The sequence below is a fragment of the Somniosus microcephalus genome, chromosome 14 (genome assembly GCF_052327205.1).
Source record: "Somniosus microcephalus isolate GS21.2 chromosome 14, FLI_Smic_1.0, whole genome shotgun sequence".
NCBI lineage: Eukaryota > Metazoa > Chordata > Chondrichthyes > Squaliformes > Somniosidae > Somniosus > Somniosus microcephalus.
Genome location: NC_141000.1, coordinates 28,961,121 through 28,977,706, shown reverse-complemented (window position 1 = coordinate 28,977,706; position 16,586 = coordinate 28,961,121). Strand labels below are relative to the sequence as shown.

The 16,586-nt window shown below is 44.4% G+C and overlaps 1 protein-coding gene across 9 annotated transcripts in view; it reads left to right on the top strand.

Annotated features, from left to right (window-relative positions):
* LOC147107410 (histone-lysine N-methyltransferase SETDB2-like) overlaps positions 1 to 15,814 on the top strand; it is a 120,479-nt gene extending 104,665 nt beyond the window's left edge. For 7 of the 9 annotated variants that reach the window (XM_086006433.1, XM_086006431.1, XM_086006432.1 and 4 more), the window contains 4 exons: positions 1,985 to 2,135; positions 7,949 to 8,244; positions 10,024 to 10,112; positions 14,187 to 15,814. In XM_086006433.1, coding sequence (XP_085862559.1) covers positions 1,985 to 2,135; positions 7,949 to 8,244; positions 10,024 to 10,112; positions 14,187 to 14,304 — 654 coding nt within the window. In that variant the 3' untranslated portion in view covers positions 14,305 to 15,814. Of the gene's footprint in view, positions 1 to 1,984; positions 2,136 to 7,948; positions 8,245 to 10,023; positions 10,113 to 14,186 lie in introns of those variants that run through there. The other 2 variants (XM_086006434.1, XM_086006435.1) reach the window with 2 other exon arrangements.
* Positions 15,815 to 16,586: the final 772 nt, after the last annotated feature.

Below are 16,586 nucleotides of genomic sequence, written 5' to 3'. Positions count from 1 at the left end.
TTTGATTGCTGTGATTATCTCTCTGCCGAGGTGTGATAAAGGGCAGTTAGAAAGATTACCTGTAATCATCTGGCAGTTTTCTCTGATTATATATGCTGTGCCTGTATGCTTCTCTTCACTTCACCTGACGAAGGAGCAGCGCTCCGAAAGCTTGTGATTTCAAATAAAGCTGTTGGACGATAACCTGGTGTTGTGTGACTTCCTACATTTGTCCACCCCAGTCCAACACCGGCATCTCCACATCATTCCCATTAGGAATAAGAGATAGAAAGGAAGAAATGTAGCAGCCAATTTGCGCACAGCAAGGTTCCACATACAGCAATGAGATAATGCCCAGGTAACTTCAGTTGAGGGATAAATATTGGCCAGATAGAACTACGTCAATTTGTATTTTATAATATTAGAAAGAAACTTGGGTAGTAGCTGTCTGCAAATGATGTAGGAATTGATGCTCCCACTAACTTTTTCTGTACTATTGTACAAAATAGTTTCTATATTTTGAACAAACGTTAGGACAATAATTGTGGCTAACTGGAGGAGAAAGACAAATCTGGGAGCACAGTGAGAATTTTTACATCTAAAGTTCAGTTTCCAAATTGTTTGGATACAAAACACCCATATTTCACTTGTAATATAAAAACACATGTAAACTACTGTACACGATTCTTTTCATCGCTTGTGAACATGGTGTAAATAATACCAGGACCTCAAACCCAGCACCAAGCTCATGGTCTGCAGAGCAGTAGTGATACCCACCCTCCTGTATGCTTCAGAGACATAGACCATGTACAGTCGGCACCTCGAAGCACTGGAGCGGTATCACCAGTGCTGCCTCCGCAAGATCCTGCAAATCCGTTGGCAGGATAGGTGCACCAACATCAGTGTTCTCGCGCAGGGCAACATCCCCAGCATCGAAGCTTTGACCACGCTCGATCAGCTCCGATGGACGGGCCACATCGTCCGCATGCCCGATACGAGACTCCCAAAACAAGCACTGTACTCGGAGCTCCGACACGGCAGAACAGCCCCAGGTGGGCAGAGGAAACGCTTCAAGGACACCCTCAAAAGCCTCCTTGAAGCAGTGCAACATCCCCACCGACACCTGGTAATCCCTGGCACAAGATCGCTCAAAGTGGAGGAGAAGCATCTGGGAAGGCGCCGAACACCTCGAGTCTCTTCGCCAGGAGCAAGCGGAAGCCAAGCGGAAGGAGCGCACATCAACCCAAGCACACCCCACACCCGCCCCTTCAACCACCGTCTGCCCCACCTGTGACAGAGACTGTAGGTCCCGCATTGGACTCATCAGTCACCTGCAAATTCATTTTTAGTATGGAAGCAAGTCATCCTCGGTTCCTAGGGACTGCCTAAGGAGAAGAAATAATTAATACATAAAACTACTGGTATTTTCTGATATTAATCAGTAAAATATTTTTTGTTGCCACTGTTGATTTAATCCAGCACCGCAATATAATTTCTGGCCTAATGTAAGGTGTATTCAGCAGGGCTTGGCCGTGCATCACTGTCTACTACAGAGGACACCTTGAAAGCTGAGCTCATGTAAAGGGTGAAAAATAACTATATTTATAATCCCCAGGATAATGCACGGTCTGGAGTATGTTACAAGAATATAACGCGTCTTGATGTTGAGATAAAGTAAATAAACTGTGAAAGATCATCAGTCAAATGCTCAGTGTCTTAAAACCTTGTAATGCACTCCAGACAAAGTAATAATGCTCATATTCTGTACATTCTGTACCTGCAAGAATCTGGCAAATTTGAGACTTCATACAGTAGGACCAAATGTTTTTGAGACTATTTTGAGTTAAGCCACGTGTACATTATTATTCTGCCCTCCCAAGTGTTGTAACGGTGTTCAGTATTCTGTTTTTATTCTTGCTCTTTCTGCATAACAGCAAGTGCACGACAATTTATCACCACTGAGATCTGGTCTGGCTAGAAAATTCTGACTTTTTTTGTATTCCAGGGACAAATTTCGATCGTGTACAGTAGTTCAGAGGAAGAGGACAGTGAATCATCAGGGCAGCGATCAAAAAAACTCCCCAGAACATTTCTGCCATTTTCACTAAAGAAACGCAAGACTCTGTCAGATAATCAACCTATCAATATTGACCAAGGTATTTTCATAAAGAGCAGCTCATAGTTTAAAGGCCTGAAACCTGGATGTTGGAGGGCTATCAGTGTTGGTGGAACTAGTTTTTGAACAATTTTGCTCAATTACAGTTCCCACCACTTGCACGATCCACACTTACCACAGGCAGCTGCCTATATTTGGGAAACGGCGCTAACCATTTGCCGTTAACATAGAAGTCAATTACCTAGGCAGCACTTCTAATGTATCAAACACGGCGAGTATTTTGGGCAGTTCAGTAAGTACTTGCCAATATAAAACTCTGTGGATTTGAGGCAAAGTCGGGTCTTCAAGCAGTTTCAATCAGCTGTTCGCACCTGGTCAAAGTGCGATTACCATAATGGTGAGATTCTGGATGCAACTGCAACAATTACGAGAGGCGGTTACTCAGTGGAGACTTCCTGTTTTTTTTGAATACAGGTATGTTGGTTACTTCGCTTTTTGGTTTCACACCAACGTGCCCGCTATAAGCGGTGGGGCCTGTACTTTAGGCAATGCGGAGCTGTTCATGAGATACTGATAGAAGTGTAATACTGCTTTCCATTTTAATGTCTCAGCTCCACTAGCGGTTTGTACTGAGCTGACCAATCTTGGGTGGGCAGAGAAGGGTGCTCCAGTGGTCTTTATGCTAGGAGGGATTAAAAACAAAATCACCCAGTGTTCCTGCTGTTGACTGCTATTGGTTGACCTTTTCTAGAAGTGTGTGTATGGATGCTGAATTGAATGTAATATCAAAATCCCATAATGTAACAAGTATAGTATGATATTTGGTCATCATAATTTCCCCTGAAATCTGCTTGTTGAATGCCAAGTAGTTTGCCACTTTGTTTTGAAGTTTTTGAGATGGGCTGGAACTTGCTGGAGCAGGGCATTACATAGAATTACATAGAACTTACAGCACCGAAACGGGCCATTTGGCCCAACTGGTCTATGCCGGTGTTTATGCTCCATATGAGCCTCCTTCCTCCCTTCTTCATCTAATCCTATCAGCATATCTTTCTATTCGACCCCTCCACTGTCTCTAAATTATCAGACTACTTGTCCGACATCCAGTACTTAATGAGCAGAAATTTCCTCCAACTAAATATTGAGAAGACTGATGCCATTGTATTCGGTCCCTGCCACAAACTCCGTTCTCTAGCCAACGACTCCATCCCTCTCCCTGGCAACTGTCTGAGGCTGAACCAGACTGTTCAGAACCTTGGTGTCGAATTTGACCCTAAGCTGAGCTTCCGACCACATATCCGTGCCATCACTAAGACTGCCTATTTCCACCTCCGGAACATCGCCTGACTCCACCCCTGCCTTAGCTCATCTGCTGCTGAACCCTCATCCATGCCTTTGTTACCTCTAGACTTGACTATTCCAACGCACACCTGGCCGACCTTCCACGTTCTATCCTCCATAAACTTGAGGTAATCCAAAACTCTGCTGCCTGTGTCCTAACTCGCACCAAGTCCCGTTCACCTATCACCCCTGTGCTCGCGGACCTACATTGGCTTCTGGCTAAGAAACGCCTCAATTTTAAAATTCTCATCCTTGTTTTCACATCCCTCCATGGCCTCGCCCCTCCCTATCTCTAATCTCCTCCAGCCCCACAACCCTCCGAGATACCTGCATTCCTCCAATTCTGGCCTCTTGCAAATCCCCGATTTTAATCGTTCCGCCATTGGTGGCCGTGCCTTCAGCTGCCAAGACCGTAAGCTCTGGAATACCCTCCCTAAACCTCTCTGCCTCTCTTCCTTGCTTTCCTCCTTTAAGATGCTTCTTAAAACCAACCACTCTGCCCTAATATCTCATTATGTGGCTTGGTGCCAAATTTTTGTTTTACAACGCTCCTGCGATGCACCTTGGAACGTTTTACTGTTTTAAATGCGCTATATAAATGCAAGTAGTTGTTGTTATTCCTTTCTCCCTCATATGCTTATCTAGCTTCCCCTTAAATGCATCTATACTATTCAGCTCAACTAATCTTTGCGGTAGCGAGCTCCACATTCTTACCACTCTTTGGGTGAAGAAGTTTCTCCTGAATTCCCTGTTGGATTTATTATGGCATCTCATGCCGTTAGTTAGACTATTCCTTCAGCTCAAAACATTTTTGCGCCCTAATTTACTGCGAGCTGATAACAGCATGGCGAGGGAAACAGGGCATCTGGGACCTTGGTGAACGGCGGGACCAACAGTGTATCTCTCTTAACCAATGAGATTTAAGGATTGAGAAATTAACAGAGGAACGACCGAGAAGGAGAGTCAAATCTGGTACAGAAAGACAAATAAAGAGAGGGAAAGAAAGATTGGATTAAGAAAGAGAGAAAGACACAAAGGAAAAGTAAGAAAAAAAATTTAAAAATTAAAATTTGACATGTTTGGATTCTCCAACAACAATTTACTACATGCAGGAATAAGAGTCCACAGTTTAAATTGTTTATTTTCTGGGCCAGAGGGGTTGACAATTATCACGTTGTCAAAAGGGTACTTCTGCTATTAATTACTAGACTTAACTTTCTGTGGTGAGTTTAATAGGCAATTAATGTGCAAATCCAGCAAGTTCTTAAAAATAATGGGGAGGTTAAGGGCAAGATGCTGTTTGTGTGAAGCAAATGACGTAGCGGTGTAAATCGACCAGCAAGTTCTGGAAATTTGCAACTCATGGCGTACCTCTTGATCCTCTGAACTTGCTGGCCGATATGCATATTAATTTCAGCAAGCTCTGGCCCAATATTTTGAAAAGTAGTGACATAACACATCCGTGCTCTAGCACAGCATTGTAGCACACAGTTCCCCTTATAGTGAGCTTTCAAAGTCACTTGTTGTATAAGTGGGAAGCAACAAGTGAAGGCCCAGGGCTACTCTATGGTGAGAAGAAAAAAAGAACTTGCATCTATTTTGCACCTCAACATGTCCAAAATACTTTACCTGGCCAAAATTTATCCCTCAACCAACATCATTAAAACAGATTATCTGATCATTATTACATTGCTGTTTGTGGGACCTTGCAGTTTGCAAATTGGCTACCGCATTTCCTTTGAGATTCCTGAGGTCATGAAAGGTGCTAAATAAATGCAAGTTCATTCTTTCATTCTCTCTTTTTCTTTCGGGCTCGGTCTTGGCTCTCTTTTGGCCTCGGTCTTGGTCTCTCTCATCATAGCATGTGAACAAATGACTAAATATTCAGGTTTTTGTTTGGTGTTGCTTCAAAGGGGAATATTGGTCAGGACACTGGGAGAACTGTCCTGCATGGGATCTTTTATATTCAACTGAGCAGCTTAGTTCAACGTCACATCCAAAAGGCAGCACCGCCGATATCCAGCATTCTCCCTGTGCTGCACTGAAGTTATGTGCTCAAATAATGGGACTTGAACCTACGGTCTGAGCTGCTTTTTGCCCACCTACTGACTGGCTCAAGCCATTTGCTCACTCCTTCAGCTGAGGCACTCGAAATCCAGAAAGAAGAACATTTAATTTAAACTGTGGGGAGGGGAAATTTCTGCTTTATGTTTAAATATTTTTGCTATGGGATGCTGTAAATTATAACTCCCATGCAGGATTTTGGTGGTAGCCAAGCTGAGTGCATGGATTCAGTGTGTAGTCATGTTAAAAGCATTCTTTTGACGATGTCTATTTTCAGTAGAGATCTAGGTTTTGGAAGAAATATGGTTTTGGACATTAACCGAAGTACATATTCAAATATTTGAAATTTCTCACTGCATCCTTTGTTAAAAAGCTTCCTATCCAAGTTCAACTGAATAGCACAAACTTCCACAACAACTTGCATTTATATAGCGCCTTTAACATAGTAACACGTCCCAGGGTGCTTCACAGGAGCATTATCAAGCATAGTTTGACACCGAGCCACTTGAGATATTGGGACAGGTGGAGGTAGGTTTTAAGGAGTCTCTTAAAGGAGGAGCAAGAGGTTAGGGAGGGAATTCCAGAGCTTAGGGAGAGAATTCCAGAGCTTAGAGCATAGGTAGCTGAAGGCACGGCCGCCAATAGTGGAACAATGAAAATCATGGATGCATAAGAGGCCAGAATTGGAGGAGTGCAGAGATCTCGGAGGGTTGTAGGGCTGAAGGAGGTTACAGAGATTGGGAGTGGCAAGGATTTGAAAACGAGGATGAGAATTTAAACATTGAGGCATTGCCGACCAGGAGCCAGTGTAACACGGGTGATGGGTGAATGGAACTCGGTGCGAGTTAGGATACGGGCAGCAGGGTTTTGGATGAGCTCAAGTTTACGGAGGGTGGAAGATGGGAGGCTGGCCAGGAGTGTGTTGGAATAGTCAAGTCTAAAGGTAACCAAGGCATGAATAAGGGCTTCAGTAGCAGATGAGCTGAGGCCAGGGCGGAGAAGGGAAATATTACGGAGGTGAAAGTAGGTGTTCTTGGTAATGGAGAGGATATGGGGTCGGAAACTTAGCTCAGGGTCAAATAGGATGCCATCATTGCGAACAGACTGGTTCAGCCAGGGAGAGCGATTGAGTTGGTGGCTTGGGCACTGAGTTTGTGGCGGGAACTGAAGACAGTGGGTTTGGTCTTCTCAATATTTAATTATAGGAAATTTCTGCTCATCCAATACTGGATGTTGGACAAGCAGCGTGACAAATCAGAGGCAGTGGAGGGATCAGGAGAGGTGGTGGTGCGGTAGAGCTGTTGGTGTACATGTGGAACCTGATGTTTTGTTTTCGGATGATGTCGTCAAGGGGCAGCATGTAGATGAGAAATAGGAGGAGGCCAAGGATTCTTGGGGGGCCTCTAGAGGTAATGGTGCTGGAGCAGGAAGAGAAGCCATTGCATTCAGGTGACTTACTTAAACGCACAGAATTTCAAATCTATTAATTTAAGAAAGAAGTGACACCACTTCATGATTTCTTTTAAAATAAAGCTGCTGTTTGCAGTGAAGATGCGAAGGCCTCAACTGAAGCAATGGTACAATTGAATGCATTGCTGCTGGTCTCCTATAACAGCAGTGCAGATCATTGGTGTGAGGCTGGCTTTGATATGATTTGAAGCACCTTACCAGCGCTGCTGCTCAACTTGCTAGGTCCAGCAAAGAGGAATATCAGCCAACGCCCCAGACTCCTCCATCACCATCCCATGACAGGACAGACCCACCAGAGATGGTGGCACAGTGGTACACAGTTGGAAGGGAGTGGCCCTGGGAGTCCTCAACATTGACTCTGGACCCTATCTCGCCTCATGGCATCTGTCAGCAAATATGGGCAAGGAACTCTTCTACTGATTACCATCGACTGCCATCCCTAAGTTGATGAATCACTACTCCTCCATGTTGAACACCACTTAGGAGAAACACTGAGGGTAGCAAGGGCACAGAATGTACTCTCGGTGGGGAACTTCAATGTAGTACCACCACTGACCGAGCTGGCTGAGTCCTGAAGGACATAGCTACCTGACTGGACTTACAGCAGGTGGTGAGAGAACCAACACAAGGGAGAAACCTACTTGACCTCATCCTCAACAGTCTACCTGTGATAGATGTATCTCTCCATGACAGTATTGATAGGAGTGACCACCGCACAGTCCTTGTGGAGACAAAGTCCTGTCTACACACTGAGGACACCCTCCATCTGTGTTTACTCTTGTGTACTTGCCACCTTTTGATGTGCATTGAAACCTTTTGTGAGTTGATTTTTAGGTGGGTGCTGCACAGGTATTGAAGTTGACCAATGCAAACCCATTATCACAACCAAACACTTCCTGAGTAATAGTTTACTTGGCATGAGGATAACATTAGTATGTTAATGTGTGACTTACTAATTGTAATTGGTAACTTTTATAGGAGTCTTGGAAAACAGGAGCAGTACTGGTTATGGGAGAAACCGTTCCATTCCTTTGGGTGAAAACATTTTTGAGGGTCCGGTGTTTTATAAACAAAGACAACAAGAAACAGATAAACAGGAAAATAAAACAAACAACAAAAATGCAAATGCAAATGCACAAGACAGATTGATTCAAGATAAGAATCACAAAGAACTGACCTCAAAATTACACAGAACGTGTAATGGTGATGAGCAGGGGGATGGCTGTTATTTTTTGGATGCTACAGAAGAAGGAAACATAGGGCGGTTTATTAACGTAAGTAACCAAAAAAGGTGTTGTCTCTGACCCGAGAGGCTGCAAGAAGTAAAAACTGTTGCACATTTATATCAACTAAAAATCTTTCTATACAATTACTTGAATTTCCCTTGACTGCCAGAAGTGGGTGATATGCATTATGACTAAAGGGTAAAAACGAATGGACTACAAGCTCTGGTGATATTCAATATATTGCTTCACTTAAATAGTGCTATTTGTTTGTTCCTTCCAAATAGTCTCAGAATTTCATATATTCCAATATATTATGATACCTGAATTCTTCCTCTCTCTGCATCTGTGCTCAGTATAACTCGGGTTTCCAACTCCTCCCTCCTACACTCTGTTCCTTCTTTACAAGGACCTCAAAACTATGCACTTCCTGATCTATCTCACCATTTTGTTTTACTCTTTCAACCTTGATGATAATGTCCACAATCCCCTTTGCCCACACCAAAGGGCTTTGGCCCTTTACCTTGATTTCTCAATAAAAATATTTTTTTAAATTCCCTCACTGGTTAAATGCAGACTTCACTGCAACAGAATATTTGGAGATTTTGCATCACTGTACAGTTTAGGGTTTAAAAAAAATCAGTGTAATTCTAATCTAGTACATCTTATTTGGCAATAAAACTTATGGACAACCCATGACCTAGCCATAACGAGGCCTAACCACCTCTGAGATTTTGATCATGGACCAGCTATTTCTGACTACTTCCCAGTCTCTCATCATTCATATCGGTGATGTCTTCATGTGGATTGGAGGGTTCAACCCATTCCCAATAATAACTAGCCCACGAGGACCACTTCATTGTGTATGTCTTTCAAGCTCGGCTGTTTCAATGTACATAACCTTGTTTATCTACTTGAAAATCCATCTGTCATTCTGTAACTCATCCACGTAATTTGTGCAGATCCACATGAATGCTATATCTCCCTCTTGTATGCATTACCTGGCACATCCACCAGTACCCTCTTCCAGTTGTGCATAGTTTGAACAATAATATTACTGTCGTGGTAATAAAGGGAACATTTGAATTCTTCGAACTCTCCCATTTCCCCCTGCAGGATCAGAAAGGATGTTCCTCTGCATTGCTTTCTATGAATGGCTGATTTGTCTTGTGACTGATGCCAGTTGACTAGCTCATCAGTGAGTCTGGAGACCTGAGATAACGGCAGCTCCTTGTGCAGACAAAAATCTACTCTTAAGTTTAAAGTTCCTACAAGACATAATGGCCTAGAAATTCGGCTGTGCGACCCTCGGGCTCATGATACGCTACCTCCCCAACAACCACTGCTACCTTCACCGCCCCCGCCGCGCCACCCCCCCCCCCCCCCCAAAACCCAGACAAAGCTTCCTTCCTGACCCGATCACTCGCTCGCCCCCTCACCCCTACCCTTCATCACTTACCTGAAGGCTACTGCTGCCATCACAGCAGCCCGATCTACAATCCCACTTCACCGGCGCGCTGCCTGTTACTGTACATAGCTCGCTGGCTCAATGATAATGAGGCCCAAAGCCCAATATTGGGTGCGCCTCAGGCCTCACCAATCAGGCACAGCGATTGTTCCCTACGCCCCCCACCCACCACCCCCTGCGCCCAAACGTGGGCGGGCCGGAATTTCTAGGTCAGTGTATCTTTTTTTTTACTTGCCTGGACTGGAGTGGATCCAAGTAGTTTTCATTGAAAATAGTTCCCCTGTTCCATGCACCTCTATTTTCCCACAACTTGCCTTGGTTTTTGTACACTGATCTGATTTTTATTATCTGTTTGCTTGCAGCACAGCTGTGATCCAAATCTCATTGTGCAAAGTGTTTTTGTAGATACTCATGATGAGAATTTCCCCTGGGTGGCTTTTTTCACTAACAGGTAAGTGAGTATTTACAGATTGTTTAATGAACATGTTGGCTGTAATTCAAGAAACATGTTCAGAAAACAGTAATAGTTTTTTTTTATAATGTATCTGAATGTCTGCATTATATATAGTTACAGTACTAAAGTTTTTTTTTAATAACACTGATCAATTGAAACAAACACCAATTAGATTGTTTAATTCTCTACCTTCAGTCAAAATTAAATCAAACTGTGGCAGTCTGGGAACAAAGTTACTTTCTATTTATGAGCCCTGGACAACAACAATAACTTGCATTTATATACCGCTTTTAACGCAGTAAAATGTTCCCAGGCGCTTCACAGGAGCGAATTCAGACAAAAATTGACACTGAGCCACAAAGAGATATTAGGACAGGTGACCAAAAACTTGGCCAAAGAGGTAGATTTTAAGGAGCGACTTAAAGGAGGAGAGAGAGGCAGAGAGATTTAGGGAGGGATTTCCAGAGCTTAGGGACTTGGCAGCTGAAGGCACAGCCACCAATGGTGGAGTGAAGGAAATTGGGGATGCGCAAAGGCCAGAATTTGAGGTGATGATTACACTCTTCATTTGATGAATGAACCCACAGTATTTTGTGCTGTAATCCAATTGGACCATTTAATAAAAGTCTGTTGTGGTAACATAGCCCAATGAGGTTGACCAGCTGCACGCATTGGGAGTGATCAAGTGAGTCCACCCCCAGTAGGAGAGAGCTCCTCTCTGCTTACAGTAGTTTCCAAAAGGACCATGCATATTGAATCTCAAACTATTAAACTAATTAATCAAATGGAAAGGGTCAAACTGGTAATATTAACTCCAGTCATTCAAAGCGTATTTTCACGGAGCTGCTTAGCAGCCAGAGACCTTAAAGATGAATCCTTCCCTATTGCCATTTGGTTTTGTCTCCATAAGTTCTTCAACTTTTCCCCATGAAGTTGAACCCATCGGTATAAGTACTGCCCTTCACCCTTTTTTCAGCACCCAAGGTTTTTTTCGAAGTACTTGGCTGTTGTTATCTCGCAAACCAGGATGTGGTGACTTCATCTCTGCCCGTACTTGGGCGACTAGCTCGTCAGGGCTCTTTGGCAGGCTGAAATAGCTGTACAGCGGATAATCAATACAGTCCAGGAACTTAGCTTTTTAGTTAATCATAGCTGCAACCTAGGCAATGTTTTTGGGAGTTATTCCAAGCTACCCAACAAAAAGTCTTTCTGCCTCTGGTCTGGTTCGCAGTGGTTTACAATTTGATATTCCCTTGGCTGCTGGATCCTAATTTCTGTGTAGATTGCAGATCACTTGGTCTGATGACGATAGCCATCTTTGCGATCTTCGTAGTTTGCCAGTTTATAAAGTTTCTTCATCTGCCCTAATCTGTCGGTGATCTTTACATCAATCTCCTATCAACTGTTAAGGATCGATCAACCTTTGGCTCTGAATCTCGCAGGAGCACAGTGATGTTATGCTGCCTTGGCAGTAGCCTCTCCTGCAGCTCACAGTGGCAGTAGATGCATCACTGACTGCAGGTAATGGGCACAAGGTAAATGGGCTTTGGGGCCGCTGTAGTCCAGCTTATGCCCTTCCCCTCTCCTCACTGCTGACAGGATACTGGAAATCCACTAGGAGACCACACCTGGCCCTGCCCAAATTCCATCCCTCCCCAGTTCTACCAAACCTCGAGTTACCCCTCCAGGGATGCCAGACCAAAGAACCCCCCTTCCCACCCCACCACAGTGCTATCAAACCTCACAATACTCCAGTTGTGCCAAACCCCAGGACCATCCGACAGAGCTACTTAAAGACCTGGATCACCCCCAGTGGTATCAATATCTGGGAGCATCACCAGTGCAGTTAAACTTGACCCCCACTCCACAGTATTGCTAAATACAAGATACCTATCTGCAACAAGTACATCTTGCATACCATTTTGCATGTTGATCCTCCATTTTAAAAATGGTAACGGATAAAAATTAAATATACAGGTAAAAAAATTATATATAAAACAAAGGCCACTCGTTTATGGTTCTCACAAAATGATGCCCAGTCATGGAATTTGATTCTCTAAGCACTGTTTAAAAGTCCCACAATGCCATGTAATAAAAATAGAATTTGACTTATTCAGTCACTGTAAATCAGTGACCATGATAATGCATAAATACTCCTATATTGTTACTAGCTGGGGGAGCCCGGCTTTGCCAGGGCTGTTTTGGGCCGGGCGGTTTAAATCGAGTCCCAGGCTTTGGGGCCTGTCTGTCTGTCCCTGTGTGAATCTGCTGCCGGGCAACATTTTAAATCGAGTCCCAGGCTTTGGGGCCTGTCTGTCTGTCCCTGTGTGAATCTGCTGCCGGGCAACATTTCTACCTTTTTTAATCGCTTCAAAGATGAAAGTGAAAGTACTTATAAAACATTTTTGGTAAATGTGATGTTATTTTTAAAAGAGATACTAACTTTTTCGAAGCTGGATTAGCAGATTTTGAGCTGGAAGTAGTGAAGCAATGGCTGCCCGATGCCGGAGTTGAAAAGCATTAGTCCCACCCACAGACGCAGTGATTGGCCAACCATCAGGCGACTGAACTGTAGGATTGGTCAATCGTGACGGCACAGGATTGGTCGACCTTGACGTCAGTCAATCAATGCTATTAGCAGATAATGAGTTTAATTTTGAAGGTTTTTTGCATAACGCGCGAACAATTTTAGTCCGACCGAAAAGTAAATACGCTTATGATGGTTCTGGAATCGTCAGCTTTCTTTCGACGTAACGCACGTGTAGGTACGCTCTATAACTTTCGAGTTTATTCCAGACAGACAGACAGACAGAATGACAGACAGAAGTATCCTTTTATATATATACTAGCTGGGGAGCCCCGCGTTGCGAGGGCAATTTTGGGGCGCGAGGGCAATTTTGGGGCGCTTGGTCTCCCTGCCCCTGTGTGTCCCCCCTCTCCCTGTCATGTCCTCTCCCTGTCCTATCCCTCCCTCCCCTGTCGCCCTCCCTCCCTCCCGTCGCCCACCCGCTCCCCTCCCCACCCCCGCTCCCCTCCCTCCCCCCGCTCCCCTCCTCCCCTCCCGTCGCCCACCCCCACCCCCTCCCCTGTCTGTGTCCCTCCCTCCCCCGCTCCCCTCTGTCCCTCTCTCCGGCCCCTCCCCCTGCCTACCTGAGGTCCGGTGCCGTTGCCAGAGCGGGAATGCTGAGCGGCGGCCGGCGCATGCCCGGTCAGTGCGGCCGGCGCATGCGCGGTCAGTGCGGCCGGCGCGAGCGCCCCGCGATTTCCAGAGGCTCGCGCGCCCCCGCGATTTCCCGAGGCTCCCCCCCCCCCCCGCGATTTCCCGAGGCTCTCCCCCCACCCCCCCCCCGCGATTTCCCGAGGCTCCCCCCCCCCCCCCGCGATTTCCCGAGGCTCTCCCCCCCCCCCCCCCATTAAATTGTTATTTAATTCCCTAACACATCATTAAAATATTTACCTTAGTTCCCTAACACAGAGAAAGTGTGGGGGAAAAAATTGTGAAAAATCAAGATGGCGGCCACTCACCTCGGTTCAGAAGGATAAGGCCCGCCCACACACGCACCGATATAGATAGATAGATAAAACAGCATATTCTCCAACTTACTGTGAGCAATGCCAAGGGAAATCTACTGGTCATATATTAAAAATTTTGCATATACTAGCACTTACTGTCTAACCCTAAGTGTGTTTCATGTGTGATATTGCACATATACTGTTGCAATATTGCACATTAAGTTGTTCCGTCCCCCGCCCCCCCCCCCACCCCCATCAGACATTAAAAGAGACTAGCCGAGAACCACGCCTTTAAATATACAAGTGGGTTGATTATTTACCTTAGAGAATACTGGAATACAGCCTAATTCATTAACTAGGATACCTTCTTGATAGTGAACTGGACAAGTTTAGTAAGGATAATGCAAAGAGGTATTTGTACCATATTTAACCATGTGTTCGATCACCTCAATATATAATGTTATGTAAATTCACAATGGATTGAAGCCTGCCTTAACAAGGAAGTCCAAGCTGTTCCTTAATTGAGAGACTCATTGTGTGTGTGTTTGCTTTTATTAGGTATATCAAAGCAGGATCAGAGTTGACGTGGGACTACAGATATTCAACAGGAAGCATGCCTGAAGAAGAAATTCCATGTCTTTGTGGGTCTGTCAATTGCAGGGACAGTATAGTGTGATACTTTTATCAGGTTTCAAAAATCATCGTTGTAGGGTTGAGAAGTGCAGATGTGATGCTCTAAATCCCACCAGCAAAGGTATCTGCACTTACTGGGAACCAAAATGAGAATAGATGCTCCTATGTCAGGTCTAAATTAATATAGTTCTGCAAACCCCACATTTTGAGCTTCTTAAAGTTTTGTTGGACAAAAAATAACAGTTCTGTACTTTTTTTTTTACCAAGTTATAAACTTTATTACCTTGCACCAGGAACATTTTTTTTTGCAATTTTAATGTTGAAATTAATTGAATTAACAGATCTGTCATTACCATGAGAGATTTCTGACTTTAAAGGTAGTGCACAGAAAATTAGAATTTTTATGTGGGACTAAAGGCACTGCTGGGTTGTTGTACTAAGCCGTCCACAGCAGAAGGTCCCAGGTCTGGTTCCTGGTTTGTGACAAGCTACCTGATCTCAGCTGTTGGGGCATCACAATTGACCTTTACCTCCTAGGCTGGGGAGAGAAAAACTCAGGCGGTGTTTCCACTCCTGAGTGTTAATTAATGACCCATGTTGGAAAGTGCATGTGTGTGAAGGTGGGATGAGGACAGGATCATTCTCTCCCACCCACCCCGCCTCCCCCCCCCCCCCCCCCCCCCCCCGGCCTACAGTCGAATAACCTAGCGACAATCACTGTCTCGATTTTCAAAGCCATTTGGGTGAGTTACGAGAATGCTTCTCGTACACGTGGATCAGTACCCAACCATTCAGGCGAGGAGGAGAGAAGATGGGTAGATGAAGAAATGTAATAACACGAAATCAAATCCAAACTGTGTTTTACCTTGCACTGCTGGCACAATGCTGTAACGCACCATCCATGGAGGTTGCAGGTTCCAGAGAAACACTGTTCTCGTCCGTCCAACATCAACAATTGTCTTCTGCAGTTGCTTTGGTGGTGTCACTGCTGTTACACTGCCGCTGCACTATTTTCCGTTTGTTTACCACTTCCTTTTGGTTTTGAGTCGGCAGCCTGCAAAACAAAAAGGAGAAAAATCTACAAAGCCCAGTCTTGAAGTAACGGAGGCTTGGAAATGGTGATTGCCATGATTGTGGGGACTAATTGCTTCAGTATTGATTGTGTAAAATCAATTAAACTACTGGTATGCATTTGGCCAAGATTCTGGTCATGGACTGAGACCAGTCTAAATGACAGTTGAAATGTGTATCTACATAATTGCAATATGTCTTTTTGAGCGTTCTATATGTAAACTCATCAAAGAAGGCCTCACCAATTAAAAATGTAAACATGTAACTGTAAAGTTCGTAGAAGGCTCATTTCTGCTGCTAGTTTTCATTAACCAGATCAACCAGGATATCTTGTTTTACTAAGCACTTGGTATAAAATGTACAGTTGTATTTCACTTCAGTTATAATGTCTACAGGTTGATTCTTAAAGATACGTCTAATTGTGTTTCTATTTTTTTATTTGATACTTTGCATTTGATTTATATAAATAAGTTTCTATTTTATTTCAAAATTGTTTGCTAATTCTTGTTTTTGGAGTGCAAATTAAGTGTCGGTTTGTAATATAACATCTTAAAAAAAAAAAAAAGATCCCAGTTATGGTGTGTTATGGGTGTACAGTTTTTTGTATTAGAACTTCTGCTTGCAAGCATTACACATTTTTAAAAATGAATTTTATGGGATGTGGGCATCGCTGGCAAGGCCAGCGTTTATTGCCCATCCCTAATTGCCCTCGAGAAGGTGGTGGTGAGCCACCTTCTTGAACCGCTGCAGTCTGTGTGGTGAAGGTACTCCCACAGGGCTGTTAGGGAGGGAGTTCCAGGATTTTGACCCAGCGACGATGAAGGATCGGCGATATACTTCTAAGTCAGGATGGTGTGTGACTTGGAAGGGAGCTTGGAGGTGGTGGTGTTCCCATGTGACTGCTGCCCTTGTCCTTCTAGGTGGAAGAGGTCGCGGGTTTGGGAAGTGCTGCCGAAGAAGCCTTGGCGAGTTGCTGCAGTGCATCTTGTTACACTGCAGCCACGGTACACTAGTGATGGGGGGAGTGAATGTTTAATGTGATGGATGGGGTGCCAATCAAGCGGGCTGCTTTGTCCTGGATGGTGTCGAGCTTCTTGAGTGTTGTTGGAGCTGCACTCATCCAGGCAAGTGGAGAGTATTCCATCACACTCCTTACTTGTGCCTTGTAGATGGTGGAAAGGCTTTGGGGAGTCAGGAGATGAGACACTCGCCGCAGAATATCTCGCCTCTAACCGGCTCTTGTTGCCACAGTAT